This window comes from Hyperolius riggenbachi, chromosome 12, assembly GCF_040937935.1.
Source record: "Hyperolius riggenbachi isolate aHypRig1 chromosome 12, aHypRig1.pri, whole genome shotgun sequence".
NCBI lineage: Eukaryota > Metazoa > Chordata > Amphibia > Anura > Hyperoliidae > Hyperolius > Hyperolius riggenbachi.
Window position 1 is genome coordinate 183,588,785 of NC_090657.1, and position 21,534 is coordinate 183,610,318.

General features: G+C 42.6%; 1 protein-coding gene across 5 annotated transcripts in view; it reads left to right on the top strand.

Moving 5' to 3' along the window:
• LOC137541966 (ABC-type organic anion transporter ABCA8-like) overlaps positions 1 to 21,534 on the top strand; it is a 246,224-nt gene that overhangs the window by 148,089 nt on the left and 76,601 nt on the right. For all 5 annotated transcript variants that reach the window (XM_068263529.1, XM_068263531.1, XM_068263532.1 and 2 more), the window contains 10 exons: positions 839 to 949; positions 4,518 to 4,693; positions 4,776 to 4,895; positions 5,189 to 5,327; positions 5,718 to 5,808; positions 7,821 to 7,960; positions 13,602 to 13,721; positions 16,644 to 16,845; positions 17,389 to 17,555; positions 19,830 to 19,960. In XM_068263529.1, coding sequence (XP_068119630.1) covers positions 839 to 949; positions 4,518 to 4,693; positions 4,776 to 4,895; positions 5,189 to 5,327; positions 5,718 to 5,808; positions 7,821 to 7,960; positions 13,602 to 13,721; positions 16,644 to 16,845; positions 17,389 to 17,555; positions 19,830 to 19,960 — 1,397 coding nt within the window. The remainder of the gene's footprint in view (positions 1 to 838; positions 950 to 4,517; positions 4,694 to 4,775; positions 4,896 to 5,188; positions 5,328 to 5,717; positions 5,809 to 7,820; positions 7,961 to 13,601; positions 13,722 to 16,643; positions 16,846 to 17,388; positions 17,556 to 19,829; positions 19,961 to 21,534) is intronic.

Sequence of the window (21,534 nt, forward strand, 5' to 3'; positions counted from 1 at the left end):
AGCAAAGGGCTGTGACTCCAGGTAAGTCAGCAGGAACAAACCATCATGACCAGCAAGGGATTCTGGGAGGAAATGGTATTTATACTGCAAGCCATCATAGGAAGCAGCTAAGCAATTTGCATGCCAAGTGGATGCAAATTCCTCACCAGAGCTCAGCAAGTTGCAGAGTGAAGACAGGTCTTTCCAGGGACCTGCCACACTCAGACTTACAAAATGGTCAAAAAGCTGTCTGCCTGTGCAGACAGCAGAGCAGATCATTACACACACCAAAAATGGAACACACACCGCTTTCCTAGCCGCACCGCGCATGACCTGCCGCACTGCGCTGATATCCTGCGCAAACTCAAAAAAATTGGCATGCCTCGGGAGCTGCTCACGAGCTTCTACACCGCCACCACAGAATCTATACTTTGCTCCTCAGTCATCGTCTGGTATGCCGGCGCAATGGGTAGCGAGACATAAACTGCAGAACAGGATTGGACCTACTGCGACCACACACACATGAGCCAAAGGGAGCCAGGAATCCACAGAACTCATAAGACATCAAGTAGAAAAAGGTTCTGCTGCACCAAAGGTTGGGTGAAAAAAGATTGGCTTTTATTATTCCATCAGTGAATACAAAAGATAAAAAGCTTACGCGTATTTATCTTTTGTATTCACTGATGGAATAATAAAAGCCAATCTTTTTTCACCCAACCTTTGGTGCAGCGGAACCTTTTTCTACTAGACATAAACTGCAAAGAGTCATTAGTGAGGCAAAAAGGATCATTCATCATCATTTACAAATGTTTTGTTGTTGTTGTTGTTGAATGTACATCATATTATGTTTTACCGCCAGGCCTAGACTTGGATATTTACGAGGGACAGATCACAGCGCTTCTGGGTCACAGTGGAGCTGGAAAGACAACATTGCTGAATATCCTCAGTGGAGTGTGCCAAGCATCTAGTGGTAAGTAGAGATGGCCCGAACTGTTCGCCCGGCAAATAGTTTGTGGCTAACAAGGGGTGTTCGCACTTGCCCTGTTCAATTCACCCCCTACACATTATAATGGAGCCAAAACTGGACCCCTCACCTCAGCGTCAGCAGACACATGGCAGTCAATCAGCTATCCCTCCCACCTGGACCCCCCCCCCCATCAGAAAGCCAGCACAGCAGCAATTTTGCACTCTGTGTTTGGATTCTGTGCTAGGCAGATCAGGGAGAGTGTGCTACTGATAGGGAAAGCATTAGTTAGGCCTGTGTTCTGTGTCCGCAGTGGAGTTTTGTGCTGCTGTAATATAAATTCACCATCTATATAACCCGAGAGCCCTTCTAAAGGCTCTGTTTTGATCTTATGATATTGATGTTCAGTGTGTCCAAACAGTGCACGTTAGCGATTGCAGACAGGTGCAGTCAGTGCTTAGTGCTACAGTAGTTCACCCTTCTGAGGGCTGTTTTTCTTTTTGTTGCTATTGTTATGATGCAATCCTGTGTTTCCAGTGCACCCATTAGCTGTTGAAAGCAGGTCTGCTGGTCCTAGTAGTGCACCGATGACCATAACCCAATAATCCTTCACCTGCAATCCTGCATCTAGTACTGCCCCCTGTAAGGCCTCAGTGCAGAATCAGTGCTTTTTTTGGTCACTTAACTGTCATTGAACTACCTCAGGCCGACTGTTGGGCCTGGAAAACTGATCGCCTGCACTCCTTGAACTGTGCACAAGTAGGGCGGCCACTACACACCACTACACAGAGACCAAGAGGACTAACATTAATGTCCTGGAGGGGTCAACTAGTAAACATAATGATTTGCTCACCTGACATCACTAAAGCTTTTTGCGGTTGTTTGCAGTGCGTTAAACGCGGAGTTTCATCTGTCAGGGTGTACAAGGCATAACCCTTACACTACCTTATCGCTGTGTACGCACGCCGGACGTTTTAAAGCACTTAATTCCACAAATTTAGGCATGTACTGTGATTTCTACCCTTTAGAGATTAAAACATAGTGGGACTTTTGCCATGGATCACACTCCGGCATGCCACGGTCCAGGTGTTAGGCCCCTTGAAACAACTTTTCCATTACTTTTGTTGCCAGAAACAGTCCCTGTAGGTTTTAAAATCCGCTTGCCCATTGAAGTCTATGGTAGTTCGCCAGATTCACAAACTTTTGCAGAAATTTGCGTTCGAAGTTCGCAAACCTAAAATTTGATGTTCAGGCCATCACTAGTGGTTAGATGTGTGTCCCCCTTCAAGGGCTGATAGATCTTAGGGGCACCCTGGGAATTTCACACCCCTTCCTTTGCCTCCGCTTGGTGACACTCACAACCTGGGGGCCCATGTTTCAAGGGTCAGAAAACAAGTGTGTCCATCATGATCTTCCAACCCACAACAAGAGTAGCCACAAAAACACACGATCTGGTGTCCGGGCTCATGTCCTGTATAGAAGGAAGGGGATTTTAGCAGCTGGCACTCCCACAGCTCTGGGGCTGCTCTCCTATGGTTACACCCTATTCTGAAGCTCCAGGAGTGACATCAAGTGTGGTATACTGGCCAACATCACAATGTCTTTCAGAGGACCACTGTGTCTTTACTCCCAACCTCCTGCAATGTGTTCAGGGAGAGCCATGCTGCATGTCCAACCTATCCTTATCCCTGTGCCAGACTGGTGGGGAAGTGTGGAGGTCACAGCTAATAACCCGCCCTTTCCATTCTGGCCAGTGATTATGAGAGTATAGGTATTGGGTGGATGTGTGGTGGGGACGGCTGGCTTTGCGGGATGTGAGATGATGAGAGTATGGCTATTAGGTGGATGTGTGGTGGGGATGGCTGCTTTGTGGGATGTGAGATGATGAGAGTATAGGTATTGGGTGGATGTGTGGTGGGGATGGCTGCTTTGTGGGATGTGAGATGATGAGAGTATGGCTATTAGGTGGATGTGTGGTGGGGATGGCTGCTTTGTGGGATGTGAGATGATGAGAGTATGGATATTAGGTGGATGTCTGGTGGGGAGGGCTGCTTTGTGGGATGTGAGATGATGAGAGTATGGCTATTAGGTGGATGTGTGGTGGGGAGGGCTGCTTTGTGGGACGTGAGATGATGAGAGTATGGATATTAGGTGGATGTGTGGTGGGGAGGGCTGCTTTGTGGGATGTGAGATGATGAGAGTATGGATATTAGGTGGATGTGTGGTGGGGAGGGCTGCTTTGTGGGATGTGAGATGATGAGAGTATGGATATTAGGTGGATGTGTGGTGGGGAGGGCTGCTTTGTGGGATGTGAGATGATGAGAGTATGGCTATTAGGTGGATGTGTGGTGGGGATGGCTGCTTTGTGGGATGTGAGATGATGAGAGTATGGATATTAGGTGGATGTGTGGTGGGGAGAGCTGCTTTGTGGGATGTGAGATGATGAGAGTATGGATATTAGGTGGATGTGTGGTGGGGATGGCTGCTTTGTGGGATATGAGATGATGAGAGTATGGCTATTAGGTGGATGTGTGGTGGGGATGGCTGCTTTGTGGGATGTGAGATGATGAGAGTATGGATATTAGGTGGATGTGTGGTGGGGATGGCTGCTTTGTGGGATGTGAGATGATGAGAGTATGGATATTAGGTGGATGTGTGGTGGGGAGGGCTGCTTTGTGGGATGTGAGATGATGAGAGTATGGCTATTAGGTGGATGTGTGGTGGGGAGGGCTGCTTTGTGGGATGTGAGATGATGAGAGTATGGATATTAGGTGGATGTGTGGTGGGGAGAGCTGCTTTGTGGGATGTGAGTGTGAGGAAGAACAGCTTTTTTTGTTTTTTTTTTAATGGAGGGGGTAAATCAAGGTTGATTCAAGTATTTTTGGAATGGGTGGGTTTCTATGATTTAAGAGAATAATAAATTGGCCCAAGATACTTTAAAGGGGAACCAGATTATAGAATATAAAAACACGAAAATGACAAACGAACAGTTTTAGTGTAAAGAAACGTTATACAGAGGCCTACATGAAACATCTCACTGTAGACCAGTGGTCCTCAAACTAAGGCCGAATGCACCCCCCTGAGGCTCTTTTACCGCCCCCCACTAACAAAATGTATTACTTATAGATGCGGTCCACTGCATAAATGTCTGGCATATAGAATAACAGTGCTGGTACCATCAATCCACAGGGAAGCCGGCAAGCAGTCATTCCCTGGTTTCCGAACCTATTCTGCATCAGGTGACATTGCTGTCCAATTGGACGATAGGTTGCTCCCTGAGTATGCTTTACTGTCTGGTGAAAAGAGGTTTCTTACTATCTGCACATGCTGTATTGGGGGCATAATATCTGCTTTAGTTAAATGGGAGATAAAAGGGCTGCACATGTAAACAGGTAATAGTTTACACTACCTAGGTTCAATGTAATGTTTTCTGCATCATATTATGTATACTCCGGCCCCCCATTAGGTTGAAGTATGTTGACCTAGCCCTTCACCGACAAAGTTTGTGGACACCTGCTGTAGACCATGGCATTGGTCGCAAATTTGGTAACAAAAGTTTAATTTTTTTTTGTAGGATCGGCCACCATTTACAACCATAATTTATCGGACATAAGTGAACTGCAGGAGATCCAAAGAAAAATCGGCATTTGTCCACAGTTTGATGTCAACTTTGATCTTCTCACTGTCAAGGAGAATCTAGAAGTTTTTGCAAAGATTAAAGGAATTCCTCACGGGAAAATTAAGGCCGAGGTATGGACAGAAGGAAGTGGCTGAGGGAATATGTACTTCTAACCAGAAAAATCAACATTTTTACTAAGCGTTAACTTCTTAGGTAGAAAAGGTCCTCTCTGATCTGGACATTAATGACCTACAGCAGCTGAGGGCTGGCAAACTGAGTGGTGGCCAGAGGAGGAAACTGACGTTGGCTATTGCTGTACTGGGAGACCCAGAGGTGATGTTCCTTACATTAATCTTGTAAAATAACTCTGATATTTACTTATAGAAAAAAGTTGAGGCTTTACTGCAGGTTTCTGATTGGTTGGTTAGTGAGCAGAAGTGACATGATGTGATCACATGATGGTGATTAGCCAGTCAGAGATGTGCAAGCTGTCCATGTGACCATGCATCAGTTCAGCTTCAAAATTATATCTTCTACAGCAGAAATTATTGAGGAAGAATTGATCCTCTGAACCAGAAGACCTATTCAGTTATCTTGTCCTTTTTGGCGCTGACCTTCTATTCCAGATTCTGCTGCTAGATGAGCCCACAGCTGGTCTGGACCCATTCTCCAGACACCATGTATGGTCTATGTTGAAGGAGCGCAAAGACGGCCGGGTCATCCTGTTCAGCACCCAGTTCATGGATGAAGCTGACATTTTGGCAGGTAGGAGTTTATTACTATTTTGTTTGGCTTTGTACTTCTTGAATTGTAGCTTATCAGTCAGGTAATGTGTTGTTTGTTTTTGTTATTTCATTTTTCTCCTAATTTTCAATTCCAAATAAGTACATTATTTGTAATATTTGGACTGACTCAGAATCTCACTACAGGTAAAAACACACACAAAAAAAAACAACCCCGGAAGTTTTAACAAGCTTGCTAGGTCACGTTTATACTCCAAAAAGACTCCAATGTTCTTCAGCCTTACAAAAATTATGTCCATCGAGTCAGGAAGAAGGTCAAAGCATAACCTACTAGAATGTAGCGATGACACTCAGTGAATGTGGCATTTATTTTTGCTGTATGGTTGTCACTTATATTGTGATCTCGTTCCAGATCGTAAGGCTGTCCTCTCCAGTGGTAGACTTAAATGCGTTGGAAGCTCTTTCTTCTTGAAAAGGAAATGGGGCATCGGCTATCACTTAAGGTGAGCTTGGACAGTAAGACCTTGAAATAAACTCCAGGGATCATGAACGTGGGGGGAGAAGGTGAATGGTTTTGTATAACAAACATCAAGGAACCTAGTAGAAATATAGCCTTTGGTGAAGCTTAATATACATAAGAGAGTCTGAAGTGAGAATTTATTCCCCTGTAGACCCCAGTTCTGCCTTTCATTCTTCTATGGCACATTAGACTCATAAAAGTGATGTACTCTTTGGTATTTTTTTTTCCGGTAAGTTAGTCCGGCACAAATCCTCACCTCCTCCTCCGTTCTACGTCACTGTGTGCACCTGTAGTGTGACTCCGCACAGGTAGTGATGTTGTGCCAGTGTAACAGGTTACAGGCACTCGCGGTGAAACTGGACTCCAAAGGAGGCCTGGATTCACGTCGATGTGACAAGTGTGCTTTCAACACGGCACACGAGTGTGTTGGGGGAGGAAAATATCCATTTGAGGGGAAACTGGCTGGTGCGCATCGATCGTCATAACATCGAATGCTGTTTCTGCTGCTTACCTGATCAAGCTTTTTCCAGCACTCATGGTCAACCCTTTTGAACAATGTAATCCAGAAACCGATTGAAAGATCAATGGGGTGGCCATGTTGTGATCAGCAGTGATGGTCGTAATCAGCTAATTACGATTACGCAAAATTTTGCATACTTTTTTAGTTGCAATTACGCCTATACGTAATTACATTTTAAAAATGCAAAGAAAAATGATTTTTAAACTCAGAAAAAATGACAGTTGAAGAACCATTTTTCTATGTATTTTTTAATTCGATTTTTCTCAAAAACTACGAGGTCTTTTTGAAAAACTTATTCTGACTTGTACCCGCTATTCTCCTTAAATATGTAGCAATTTTGGTACCAATAGCATATGTGGGGGTTTTGTTCTTCACCGCCAAAATCGGTGCAAAATTATGTGTAAATTATGAGTAATTACAAATGCTTAAAATTACATACAAAATGAATGATGCTTTCCCAGAAATTTTGCATTACGATGCGTAAATGTGAATTACGATGTGTAATTACGCATTGGCGTAATTTCTGCTCATCACTAGTGCCATGGATGAAATTATCAGATTGAAAGGTTGATCAGCCTGCAAAATTGAGTGATGTATGGGCAGCTTGAGGAGGGGACCCTTTTACGCTTAAAGGAAACCAGAAATGAACGCTTTGGCACAAAATAAACATATCCCCCATTAGATTTTATTAAATAAATACTATGCCTGGTATTTTCGCAGCTCTGGTGTGCCGTTTTTTGTGGGTTTTTTTACTATAACTCCACGTAAAACACAGTTCATTAGAAAAGCATATTATTTAGTGAGCTTTGTACAAAATGAAATTACCATTTCTAAAAACCTCTTATGACTAACAAATATAGATAAAAAAAACGTTTTTCAATATACCTTTACATTAGCAGCTCCTTCCATCTCATCATTGCTCTCTGTGATGCTTTGAATATACAGAACAGGAAAACAGAGCCAGAAGGGGGCAGGCTTGAGCTTGAAAAGACATCAGAGAAGACAGACTCAGCTATAATGATTCCTGAGCAAAACTAGACTGAATGCTCAGTCAGGGATTTTATCAGGGCTGAAAACAAGCAGGCTGGCTGAGCAGTGAAGGATGAAACAGAGAGCAGGGTAGGTGTTTTCTGTCATGTTCCCACTGATATATATGGTGAAATACATGAGGGTGCTTCGTCTCTGGTTCACTTTAATGCGGTGCACTGCAGCATGCTTTTTTGCAGATGCCAATGCAACTCAGCGCTAAACAACGTAATGCATTAAAACACATTAGGTGTAAAAGGGCCTCCAGAGTCTCTAGCAGCTTTATCAGCTATCTTTGCACTTTCTTATTACTTATTTAAGGCCCCAATAAATCATTTCCACCGTTTCCTGTCCTGAGCGACCTTGCCTGTCTCAGTCCAAGATGTCTTTGCATTCTTTTGATATCTTGGCACTACTCCCATCTAAATTATGTCTCTCTGGATGATCAGGATCCAGATGACCGCTTCATGTACCACCGAGGCCATAGCAACTCTCATAAAGCAACACATCTCCAGTACCAAACTGGCCACCCAGAACGTGGAAGACGTGACCTTCACCCTACCGTTCCAGGACATGGACTCATTCCCAGGTAAGGTGTTCAGGTCACAGCACTTGGATTGGGCCCAATGTTTCCATGAGATAAAAAGACCTTGCTTAGCAATCTTTGGAGGAAAATGATAAGAGTAAGGTATACTGCAATAACAAATACAACTAAAAAGACTCTTATTTAAAATGGAAAAATAGGGTTTTAGGGTCAGGCGTCAGGAAAGGGGGTTTTAGGGTTAGACGTCAGGAAGGGGGGGTTTAGGGTTAGGTATCAGAAGGGGGCGGGTTCTGTGCGAGATCAGGGTTAGTTTTAGTTGTATGCAAATGTAATATATCCGGTGCACAGGTCCTCAATGTATTAGTTCACCCAATTAAGGGGAAGGCTGGTCTCAACCACAATTCAATTAGCAAAATACAAAGTGACCGCCACTCAAGGAACTATAAAAATACAAAACTTTATTCTCAATATCAATTCTATTCACCAGCTATTTCCCTAAACCTCTTACCTCCCCCCCATAAAAAGCTGCATGGACTACAACAACAGGAGCGCTCCTGGACATACACCCCCATAAACAGCCACACCACATGCATGCAATCTAGATCGGCCGATCTTCCAAGATCAAATGTCATATGAGACCTATGGGGCTGTGTTCAAGTGTCCGCGTCAATTGGGCTCGATAACTGTTCGTTTGGTACCTTAATCTTGATAAGATCACAATAGAGCGTTATATATTACTTCATAGTCTATTACTTCCACTGCTTCAATGGTAATCTTCAACTTAGTATTAAGCCAGCAGCTATAGGTTCAGCAACATAAGCTATTCAAGCCACCATGTAGCAGCCCAGTCACGCTGGCAAAAGATTCCTCTTCGTATGACCATCGCGTGGTAACAAGACTATACCTTTTTTATGTATGAGGATATATATGCTCACGGTTTCCGTCGCGGCGTCCCGCGACACCAGGTACCCGGTTTAAGTTGCCCAAGATGCGGACATCAAACTTCCAGCATGTGTATCGTGCAGGAGCGTCCCGTCAGCCATCAGCAGCTAGCCACGCCCACATACGCGTTACGCCCACATCACGTGAGCTTCTTCAGTGTGATGACGCTGTGGATGAAAGGCAGTGGGTGTGCTCTCTCTCTTATGCAGGTATTCTAACCAGGCCTCGTTCTGACTTCCGGAATCCGTATTCGACTCTGTACTTCCATCACCTCCTCCGTTATAACCAAGCCTCATTTTCGTTGTGTGTAGCAGCCAGGAGAATGCCCTATTTCTGCCCCTAAAACGTCTTACCGCTCAGTAATATATTTTTTTCCAACGCAGTATGACATTTTTATTACTTGTGGTCTCTTGCTGGACCAACAGCCTATACAGCTTCTTAGTCTCACATTCTTACTATACATGCTAATTCTAAAAAGCAGGGAACTCTAAGCGCAGGTTCTTCGTTTTGATCTTAAAGGGGAAACGCGCCTTTTTCTACCACACAGCCATCCACATACAATCCCTTACTGCACTCAATTATTTTTTATATTCAGGCAAAAAGTGAACAAGATTTAGATCAGAATTTAGCCCATTTGGAATCAACGTCCCCAAATTGTAAATCCATCTGTTCTCAACCTGATATAACAGTTTCTCATGATCACCTCCTCGTCTGTTCCTCTTAGGCTTTAAAATACCCTTAAAACGGAGACAGTCTGGATCCCTATCATGGAACAAGGCAAAATGTGCCCCCAGTGGACTCTTCTCATCTGCTTCTTTAATGTTAATTACATGCTCCCCTATGCGTTCTTTTAGTTTCCTCTTTGTTTTTCCTATATATTTGAGCCCGCAAGGACACATAATCATGTAAATTACTCCCTCAGATTTACAATTAATGAAGCTTCGTATCTCAAATTCCTTTGTCTCTTGAGCATTCTTGAAGGTCTTAGTTCTTTCTACCAACTTGCAGTGCATGCATGAACCGCATGGGAACATCCCATTTGGAATTGGGCCAAGAAACCCTCTTCCATCATTTTTCTTCATACTTTTAGAGTATACCTCAGCTCTCACCAGTTCGTCCTTTAAATTGGGCGCTCTCCTGGGAGTCAGAAGTGGAAAAGGGCCTACCGCTTTAAGTATGTCAGGATCAAGGCTGAGGATATGCCAATGCTTTTGCAGAACTTTTCTTAATTGAGGCCAGTGAGAGCCATAAGTAGTAATGAGTCTGACCTTGTCATCCCCATTTATTTTTGTCTTTTTCTTGAGGCATTCCTCTCTATTAAGTGAGGAGGCCTTTTCCATGGCCTCCTCAAGTACATATTCTGGATAATCCCTTTTCCTAAAACGTTCGCACATTTTGGTCGCCTCCTCTTGGAATTCCTCATCTCTGGAGCAATTCCGTCGGATCCGCACAAGCTGACCATACGGTATCCCCCACTTCTGACTCTCAGGATGGAAACTTGTTCCATGCAGGTAAGTATTGCCAGCTGTTTTCTTTCTATACAGAACTGTCTCTAATTTTTTATCTCCCTTTCGTATCTCTAGATCTAGAAAAGAGATTTTTTCCTGACTTACAGTATACGTAACCCTCAAATTCCTCGAATTTGTATTCAATCCTTCCAAGAATTCCATCAGGGTATTAAGAGGGCCTCTCCAAACAAGGAGGGCGTCGTCAATATAGCGAAGCCATAGGGCCGCGTGCGCGCCGAACACCTGCTGGCGGTAGACATCATGTCTCTCCCATGCCCCAAGGTGCAAACATGCATAGGCCGGCGCGCACGCGGCCCCCATCGACGTCCCCCTTGTCTGTCGGTACATCACCCCATCTGCCAGAAAGCAATTGTTTGTCAAAACCAACTGTAGGAGGTCAATGACCACCCGGTTCCTTCTGCCCATCCAGCCCCTGTATTGGTCAAGAAAATAATTCACCGCCTCCACTCCAACCCTATGGGGTATGGAGGTATACAGGGACTCGATGTCAATCCCAACCAGATAGTCAGAGTCCTCCACCTCAAAATCTTTAATTAAATTCAACAGTTCTCTCGTATCCCTCACAAAGGAAGGCAATTCTTCCACCAGACCTTTCAAATTCTCATCAATAAAAGTTCCGATTTTTTCCAACGGGCCATCAATCGCTGCCACAATGGGGCGGCCAGGAGGACACTCTTTGTTTTTATGTATTTTCGGGATTAAATACAAGACTGGTATCTTGTAATGATCAAGAATGCTCAAGAGACAAAGGAATTTGAGATACGAAGCTTCATTAATTGTAAATCTGAGGGAGTAATTTACATGATTATGTGTCCTTGCGGGCTCAAATATATAGGAAAAACAAAGAGGAAACTAAAAGAACGCATAGGGGAGCATGTAATTAACATTAAAGAAGCAGATGAGAAGAGTCCACTGGGGGCACATTTTGCCTTGTTCCATGATAGGGATCCAGACTGTCTCCATTTTAAGGGTATTTTAAAGCCTAAGAGGAACAGACGAGGAGGTGATCATGAGAAACTGTTATATCAGGTTGAGAACAGATGGATTTACAATTTGGGGACGTTGATTCCAAATGGGCTAAATTCTGATCTAAATCTTGTTCACTTTTTGCCTGAATATAAAAAATAATTGAGTGCAGTAAGGGATTGTATGTGGATGGCTGTGTGGTAGAAAAAGGCGCGTTTCCCCTTTAAGATCAAAACGAAGAACCTGCGCTTAGAGTTCCCTGCTTTTTAGAATTAGCATGTATAGTAAGAATGTGAGACTAAGAAGCTGTATAGGCTGTTGGTCCAGCAAGAGACCACAAGTAATAAAAATGTCATACTGCGTTGGAAAAAAATATATTACTGAGCGGTAAGACGTTTTAGGGGCAGAAATAGGGCATTCTCCTGGCTGCTACACACAACGAAAATGAGGCTTGGTTATAACGGAGGAGGTGATGGAAGTACAGAGTCGAATACGGATTCCGGAAGTCAGAACGAGGCCTGGTTAGAATACCTGCATAAGAGAGAGAGCACACCCACTGCCTTTCATCCACAGCGTCATCACACTGAAGAAGCTCACGTGATGTGGGCGTAACGCGTATGTGGGCGTGGCTAGCTGCTGATGGCTGACGGGACGCTCCTGCACGATACACATGCTGGAAGTTTGATGTCCGCATCTTGGGCAACTTAAACCGGGTACCTGGTGTCGCGGGACGCCGCGACGGAAACCGTGAGCATATATATCCTCATACATAAAAAAGGTATAGTCTTGTTACCACGCGATGGTCATACGAAGAGGAATCTTTTGCCAGCGTGACTGGGCTGCTACATGGTGGCTTGAATAGCTTATGTTGCTGAACCTATAGCTGCTGGCTTAATACTAAGTTGAAGATTACCATTGAAGCAGTGGAAGTAAGACTATGAAGTAATATATAACGCTCTATTGTGATCTTATCAAGATTAAGGTACCAAACGAACAGTTATCGAGCCCAATTGACGCGGACACTTGAACACAGCCCCATAGGTCTCATATGACATTTGATCTTGGAAGATCGGCCGATCTAGATTGCATGCATGTGGTGTGGCTGTTTATGGGGGTGTATGTCCAGGAGCGCTCCTGTTGTTGTAGTCCATGCAGCTTTTTATGGGGGGGAGGTAAGAGGTTTAGGGAAATAGCTGGTGAATAGAATTGATATTGAGAATAAAGTTTTGTATTTTTATAGTTCCTTGAGTGGCGGTCACTTTGTATTTTGCTTAGTTTTAGTTGTAGTTAAATATTGTTACCATTTACCAAAGTTTTAGTATCGTCATTACCACTGTAAATATTTTTTTGTTTTCATTAGCCTCAATGGTACAGGGAAATCGCAAAACGCAAAGTGATTTCCTAGCGCTTTTAAGAATAAATACAATAGGCTTGATTCACAAAGCGGTGCTAACCTACTTAGCACGTCTAAAGTCTTTAGACGCGCTAACCAGGGTGCTAAGTAGGTTAGCACCGGATTTCTCAATCAGATCACGCGCTAACTTTGCGCGCGCAAAGTTTTACGCGCGCTAAGTCCCATAGGCTTTAATGGGCACTTCGCGCGGAGCGCCCTGTGCTCTGTGCAGTACGCGCGTAAAGTTTTACGCGCATAAAGTTTTGCGCGCGAAAAGCTTGTTTAGACGTGCTAAGGGGGTTTTCACAGGCATGCTAACAGTTAGCACCGCTTTGTGAATCAAGCCCATTGTATTTATTCTTTTCCAGTTCAAAGAGTTCACTTCCTGACTGATGCCGGAAGTGAAAAAACGCAATCGCTCTGCGAAAGCGTTTAGAAAAGTGCTTTTACAAAAAATGAAGCACACGGAAATCGCAGAAAATTGCACAAAAAAAAGGGTCATAAAACGGCCAATGCGAACGCCAACGTGATCGGAACGCAATGTGAATGAGTCCTTAGCCTCTTCTCTTCTGCAGTCAGAGATAACACAACCACAAACAGAGGCCTGGAGAGGTCATTGTAACTCTGTGACCCACTGAAAAGGCTGTTGTGACAAAATGAAACTAAAACTATTAACTCGGTCAGGCACTTTTTTTGTTTTTTATTAAAAAAAAAAAAAAATAAAAAAAAAATAAAATGGACTTTAAACTTAGAATTTATAATAGTGTGGCTAATCTTTTGGAGCAGAGAGGGAATTATGACTATAGTTTTGATATATATCCTTCAGTTCTCTAATGAAGTACTGTGCTCTGCTCAGCTCTCTTCTCTGACCTGGATGGACATGTGGGTCAGGATATCATCAGCTACGGTGTCTCCATGACAACACTGGACGATGTGTTCCTCAAACTGGAAGGGGAGGCGCAGATTGAAAAAGGAGGTAGGTGTTACCACTGTTTTTTATAATCACAACAGAGGGTAATTTGTGTACATATGGTGACTCACTGCTTCATTTCTGTTCAATCCATAATAGCTAGTTACCATATTTTTCGGACTATAAGGTGATTCTGACCATAAGACACACCTAGGTTTAGAGGACAAAAACCGGGGGAAAAATACACTAAGCCTGGTGCATCCATGGTGCAGGGATCTCTCAGGGGCCCAGCTGCACTGCACATCAGCTACTCCAGCTACACTAAACCCTCTGCCCCCACTAGCTACACTAACTAACCAGGTACACTAACTTAATAGCTACACTAGCAACCATCAGCTCATCACTACTATTTACCTTGGGAGGGGAAAGCCTCTGGATGTTAAAGAGGCTTCCCCCATCCACTGCAACAGAGGGGATCCAGTGCTGGATTTACTTGTCGGGGGCTTGAGATTTTCAAAATTTCATATCTATAGAACAGGTTGTCAAAATGAATTGTGACTTATTAATACTTGTACGTGGATAATTTAGCTATTTAAAGTGAACCTCCAGACTAAAAAAGACTCAACAGCACTGAAAAGGCTTTGTGTTTCTTTAACAGTTTCACAGCATCAGAACTTTGTTTCTCTTATACAAGCCTCATTTTTAGCTGCACAGAAGAAAACTGCCTGGGCTTTTTCCCCCTGATGCTGTGCAAAGCATGATGGGATTTCTGATTTTGTTGTTCTCGTTCTGCTGTTTTGGTGCAATTTGTTTTTTTTTTAACATTTTGAATTTGACATTTGAAGCCTAGCGTGTGCAGCTGGGAGGGGTTATCAGGACTCAGGACAGTTGGAACTGTGTCTTATGCTTCTTGTCACCTCCTTTCAACCAAAAAGATGGCTGCCCCCATGACAAAGATGGCAGCCCCCATGAATCACAAACATTTGACTGTTCTTTTAAAACAGGGTGGGTAAGAGATTATATTACCTATCTATTCTAATTAACATAACTAATGTAACTTGATGACAGTATGTTTGTTTAGGCTGAAGCTCCCCTTTAAGGACCTTGCTGATTGAAATCTATTTTCTATGTTCTCGTCACTTTCGTCACTCCTAACGATCTCGCAGCTGTCTCCCCGCTGCAGCTCACTCGCTCTGCCGACTCTATAACAGCAGAGCCTTGTGAGTGGGTCAAGAGCCGATTTCATTGGCTCCTGAGCCTTCCTACCAACGCTCCCATTGGCTTACATTGATAGGTGGGGTCAGGAGCCAATGAAAGAGTCTCCTGAGCGGCTCACAGGAACTCTACCGTCATAGAGATGGCAGAGTGGGTGGCCCAAGATCCCAACGTGTGGCGGTGACGGCAATTGCGGCAGGTATGTGCAGCGATTTTTTGGTATTCGTCGCTATTTCGACGTTTCTTGTACCAGCGGTCTCTGGTCCTTAGGGGAGGCAGAGACCGCTGGTACTTCAGTGGTTAACAAGCAGTAAAAACAGCTTCTCAAAGCGAATTCTAAATTATAGACCTTGTGTTACAAAAATGCAAATTCCTCAGCTTTGTTAATATGTACGTAATGAGGGTATATTACTGTTATTTTAGCAAAGCAAAGGGCTTGTAATTATTGATAGGGAGAAAATACACCTTTATTTTCAAATCATATATTTCCACCATGCATTGTACTAGGAACATAATTTAAATGTTGGGATAGCCGGGCAAATAAAATGTGTGGGTTTTACTTATTGTAGCATAGTTTATTTTCACTTTTTTTCTTGTATTTCCCAATAAAATTCATAGAAAATAAAGTGATTTCTGAAAGCAAAGACCACCCCCTAATTTGTTTTGGGGAAAAAAAAACAAAAAAACAAGATATAGATCATTTAGATGTGATAAGTAGTGATAAAGTTATTGGCAAATGTATGGGAGGAGCGTTACCAGGGAAAATTGCTTCCATCCTTAAAGTGAAAAAGGCTGAAGTGGTTAAAAAGGCAGACAGCAGTGACGGACCCTTTTTTTGGACCTCGTGGTCCTTTCTCAAATTGTCCTTTCTCAAATTGCTTTGTGCAGTTGGACAGTTATACCCTAAGGGACACTAAGGTCAGGGTCCTGGCATTCTAACTACAAACACTCATTAGTGCTCCTGAAATCATTGTTTGTGGCAGACCTCACTTAACAGCATAAAAAAAAGAGAAAATATGTAAATGGGGGCCAGTTATCAGGATACAGTCCTAGTTCATAAGAAGATGGGATATCTATACTTCTTATTGTGTTCTTGTCATTCATTACAGTTCCTTTAACCACTTGAGGACCACAGGCTTATACCCGCCTAGTGACCAGGCCATTTTTTACAATTCAGCACACTGCAGCTGTAACAGCTCGCTGCAGGGCCATACAACTTAGCACACAAATCAATTTGCCCTCCTTTTGTTGCCACCAACAGAGATTTCTGTTAGTGGCATCTGATTGCTGCTGCAATGTTTTTTTTTGTTTTTTTAATTTATTAAGTATTTTTTAATTAAATTTATTTATTTTATTTTTTTTTATTATTATTTCCTGCCCTCCTTCCCGAGATCCAATTAGTGATCACCTGTCATAAGCATCAGCCTATGAGAGGGGATCACATTGTGGGCCACTCGAGGGGACAGTCACTAAGCTGCCCCCTTACAGTGCTGTGCATAGATCTTAAGCAAAAACAAAAAACCTGTTTAGTTTCTTCTAACAGCCTGCCAGCCGTGATCGCCAGAGCTCCTTAATGAAAGCGGGGATGCGCATGCATTCCCCACTAATCTCCGCCCCCAGCACTTGACGCCAATCGGCATTAGGTGGTCCTGGGGCTGCCACCCTTCTGCTGCAGATCGGCATTAGGCAGTCGGGAGGGGGTTAAGAACGGTTATTCCTTCAGTAGGTACTGTGTTTGTGCAATCAGCTGATTCTCAAATTTCTCTTTCCCAGATTATGGAGTTTTTACTGGGGAGCCGAATGAGCAGGAGAACCAGGATCACTTCACCACAGATCCGGAGGAGTCCATTCTGCTAATGTCTGATTCCGGGATGCCCACCATCAGTGGGAAGGCTCTCTGGAGGCAGCAGGTGTTAGCGGTGGCCAGAATTCGATACTTGAAACTTGTCCACGACTTGAAGAGCTTTCGATCCATGTTAGTACAGCCGTAAGACCAGGGCCAGAATTAGGGGTTGTGCCACCATTCAATAAGAACTCTGCAACTTTGAGTATAGCACATGCTCAGTGGCATAGCTAAGGAGCTGTGGGCCCAGATGCAAGTTTTACAATGGGGCCCCCCAAGCACTCTATACATAACAATTGATACGGTGCCAATGGCAACTACAGTGTCAGAGATGCAAGAAGGGGATGGGGAGCAGTTTGATAATGATTACCACTATTCAAAGTATCTATAGACGTGATTATTATGAGCACAGGACCCATAGAGAGCGAATACTGTAGTTGAGGCAGGGCCCTTTGGGGCCCCTCTGGCCCAAAGGCCCCGATGCAGTGGCTACCTCTGCAACCCCTATTGCTACACCCCTGCACATGCTGGGAGTATCTGTGCCAGGGCCTGTGTGCGCTTGGCGCCTCCAATGAGGGATGCTCAGTGCCAGACAGTGCTCATACACTTCTTTCTTTTTTCTTGTTGACATCATTTAATCTATTATGCACATAAGGTTTTTTTTTATCATTGCAGAATTCTTCTCTTGGTGCTTTTCATCATGCCTCTCATTACCATCCATATACTTGTGAATGTGTTTGAGGTGGTCCACATCTGGGAGCTGACACCAAACCTTTATTTCCAAGGACTTGGAGATCGACCGCACAAGTATTACACCCACCTCCTGCTCAACAACAACACAGGTGAAGAAAAGTATAGAGATTTTACCCTACCCCCTACAAATTCCCCAAAAATCCCCACTCCTAGTTAGTGAGCTGTAATGTGTATTGCGCAGCAGGAATCATTCCAGTTTATTCCGATCTGAAAGAGCTTAATCACACTGTATAACGCATTCTTTTAAGAGCGCAGGACATGAGTAGTAACATCAGGAGCAGGTTTGTACTTTCCAGCGCCCAAGGCCTGCTGTCACCAATCACGTTTTGGGGAAATCTGGAATTCAGGCATCAGTGCAAAGGAGGGTGACTACACTGCGGGCCAGAAGAGGTGATTTACTTTGACATATGACCTCTTTTCTCTAAGTCCTGCCGCCCTTCTGATTTTATTGCTCAAGGCCATGGCCTTTGTGGCCTTTCCAGATATCCGACCCTGAGCAACATGTTATAGTGCAGACACAATGCTACAGAGCCTGTCAAGAAATTGCGTGGATTGTTCACAAGAATGTTCCTGGACATGTGACATTTCAATGCATGTGAATGCTCTAATGTACTGTGAATGGAAACATGAAGGTCAGGGGACTTTCAAGAGAAAAGTCAATAGGATATGGCCCATTGGGGCCGATTTACAAAGCTTTTCTGTTGAACTATGTTACCTTACTTATTAACTTGCGAGTCCTGCACCTGCCCTTTGTAGCTGCGCTGGTTCATGGATAAGGGACCGATTGCAAACTTTAGGAGGGTCCAAGGGCTAGATTGGTGATCTTGAGGTGGTAAGTATGTGACTTTAAACCAACACAAAGCCAGCGCATCTCATAGCCATAAAATAAAAATGCACCCACAGACATTCTTATATATAAAAATAAATATATTTTTATTAGTTTTAACTCCTTTCAATAGTTACCAAAATAAAAGACTAGAAAAAATAAAATAAAGCAAAAATAAATAAATAGTTACCTCAGGGACTTTTAAATATGTATATCACAAGGGTATATAATTGTTATTTTTGTAAATAAAGGCTTGTAATTATTGATATAGTATAAAAAACAAAAAAATACACCTTTATTTTCAAATAAAATATTATCGCTATACATTACATAAGGGACACAATTAAAATGTTGTAATAACTGGGACAAATGGGCAAATAAAATGTGTGGGTTTTATTTATCAAAGCACATTTTATTTTAATACTATAATGCCTGAAAACTGTGAAATAATGATTTCATTTTTTTCTCATTTTCCCTTTAAAATCCATATAAAATAAAATAATCTTTAGCAAACAGTACCACCCAAAGAAAGCCTAATTTGTTGCCATAAAAAGTTATACAGATTATTTTGGTGCGATAAGTAACCAAACAATTATTGCAAAATATCGGCTAATGCCAAATATCGGCTTCTTGGGTGCCAAAAAGAAGAAATTTGGCCACCTGATAAATAACGGATGCCGGGAATATCCAAGCAAACTTTTTCATGTTGTGAATTACCATAGAGTTTTGAAAAAGACTGTTTTATAATTCGTTTTGACAATTGTTACTTTGTAAAAAAAAATTTTTGTATTGTCTTAGAAATGTATCACTTTTGTATTTGTTATTAGAAGCTGCGAAAGGGAGTTTTAGGGTCAGTTGTTAGGAAGGGGGTTTTAGGGTTAGCCATCAGGAAGGGGCGTTTTAGTGTTAAACACCACCAAGAGGGTCTTCGGGTTAGGCAGTAGGCATCAGGTTGGTAGAGGGAAGTGTTAGGGTTAGGCATTGGTAGAGGGAGATCTTAGGGTTAGGCACCACTGGGGGGGGGGGGGGGGGTCTTAGGGTTAGGCACCACTGGGGGGAGGGGGTCATAGGGTTAGGCATCGATAAAGGGAGGATTCTGTGTGAGAGTATGGTTAGGTTTAGTTGTAGTAAAATATCGGGAATATTTACCAATGTTTTAGTGTGCTTATTATGACGGTAAATATCTTTTTGTTTTCATTGTTATAGAGGATATTTTGCCATTTTGTTATTCTATCTCAGATAAAGATGAAGAAAAGATTTTAAAAAATTGTTATCGACAATATTTAAAGTTTCAGCTATACCCCATGCCCTTTTTTCCTGGCGCCCTTATTTCATGTATCCGAGCTAGTCTTATAGCGATTACTGGGAAAAAATACATATTACACAATTACTACGCGTTTCACAGGTTGAACTTGCTTCTTCAGGTCAATAACAAGTCGTGTGGAGTAGTAGGACTGAGCATCTCTAAGATATGCCTCTATAGATAAGCCAGATACTTCTATACTATTAACATGTAGTACTATCTCTGCCTGCACAGGACTTCCTATAGAAAACTTACTTCGTGGCATTAAGTCTCAATATATTGCTGTGGATGTTGTGGACGGACCATATGACATGAACACCACAGCCTACAACGGAGCTATAGAGGTCAACCGTGACCATAATGAGGTAAAAAAAAACAACTCATAAAGTCACATTTCTGTAAATTTAAACCACTCATAATTCTGCACACACTATGCACATGCACCTACACCACAAATGAGGAGTATAGGCCTCTAGGGTTAATATGCGGAGTTTCAAGAACAATGCCAGCAAGGCTCTGTTCATAATTCTGCACATTTTGCACTTGCACCTATACCACAACTGAAGAGTGTGGGTCGCTGGGGTTAATATACAAAGTTTCAAGAGCACTGCAAAATGTGACCCAGCAAACCTGGATTATATTATTTAAAAAGGAACTCCAGTGAAAATAGTGTAATAAAAAAGTGCTTCATTTTTACAATAATTATGTATAAATGATTTAGTCAGTGTTTGCCCATTGTAAAATCTTTTAAATCCCTGATTTTCATTCTGACATTTATTACATGGTGACATTTTTACTATGGGCAGGTTATGTAGCTGCTGCTAGCTGTTTTGGCTGTAAACAGTAAACAGCTAATTTCTGTCTGCGAACCTTGTTACATTGTGGCAAACTGTCAAAAGTATCGTGGTCCTCAGAGTTTCTTGTGGGAGGGGTTTCACCACAATATCAGCCATACAGCGCCCCCTGATGGTCTGTTTGTGAAAAGGAATAGATTTCTCATGTAAAAGGGGGTATCAGCTACTGATTGGGATAAAGTTACATTCTTGGTTGGAGTTTCTCTTTAAAACATATTGTCTGCTTTTGGGTGGGAAGAGATTGCTACCCTCCCCTGGGCCATATCTGAACATTGTTAAAGAAATTGGCAAGTTACAGTTTCTGCCATTGCTCTTGCATGTACCTGCTCCCAGTGCAGAGCGCTCACAGATAACTTTTTAAATGCTGTAAACAAAAGATGTCCTGGATTTACTAAAGACAGGCTCTTGCTGTGGGATCTGCATGTTAAACCAATAACGGAAACAGTAACTCACTAACCTTTCAGCAGCGCCTGCTGTTTTCTGATATGCCCAAAGTGTGGACTTAACTCTTTTGATGCTTAAAGGACCACTATTGTGGAAAATTGTAAAATTTAAAATACATGTAAAACCATACAAATGAGAAGTATGTTTCTTGCAGAGTAAAATGAGCTATAAATTACTTTTCCCCTATGTTTCTGTCACTTACGGTAGGTAGTAGAAATCTGACGGAACTGACAGGTTTTGGACTTAAGATTTTCTTTAAGGTGTGTAGGTTATTAACTTTCAGCAGCCAATATTTAAAGGATACCCCAACTGAAATGTGACATAATGAGATAGACATGTGTATGTACAGTGCCTAGCACACAGATAACTATGCTGTGTTCCTTTTTTTATTTTTCTGCCTGAAAGAGTTAAATATAAGGTATGCAAGTGGCTGACTCAGTCCTGACTCAGACAGGAAGTGACCACAGTGTGACCCTCACTGATAATAAATTCCAACTATAAAACACTTTCCTAGAAGAAAATGGCTTCTGAGAGCAAGAAAGAGGTAAAAAAAGGGGAATTTCTTATCAGTGAGGGTCACACTGTAGTCACTTCCTGTCTGAGTCAGGACTGAGTCAGCCACTCACATACCTAATATTTAA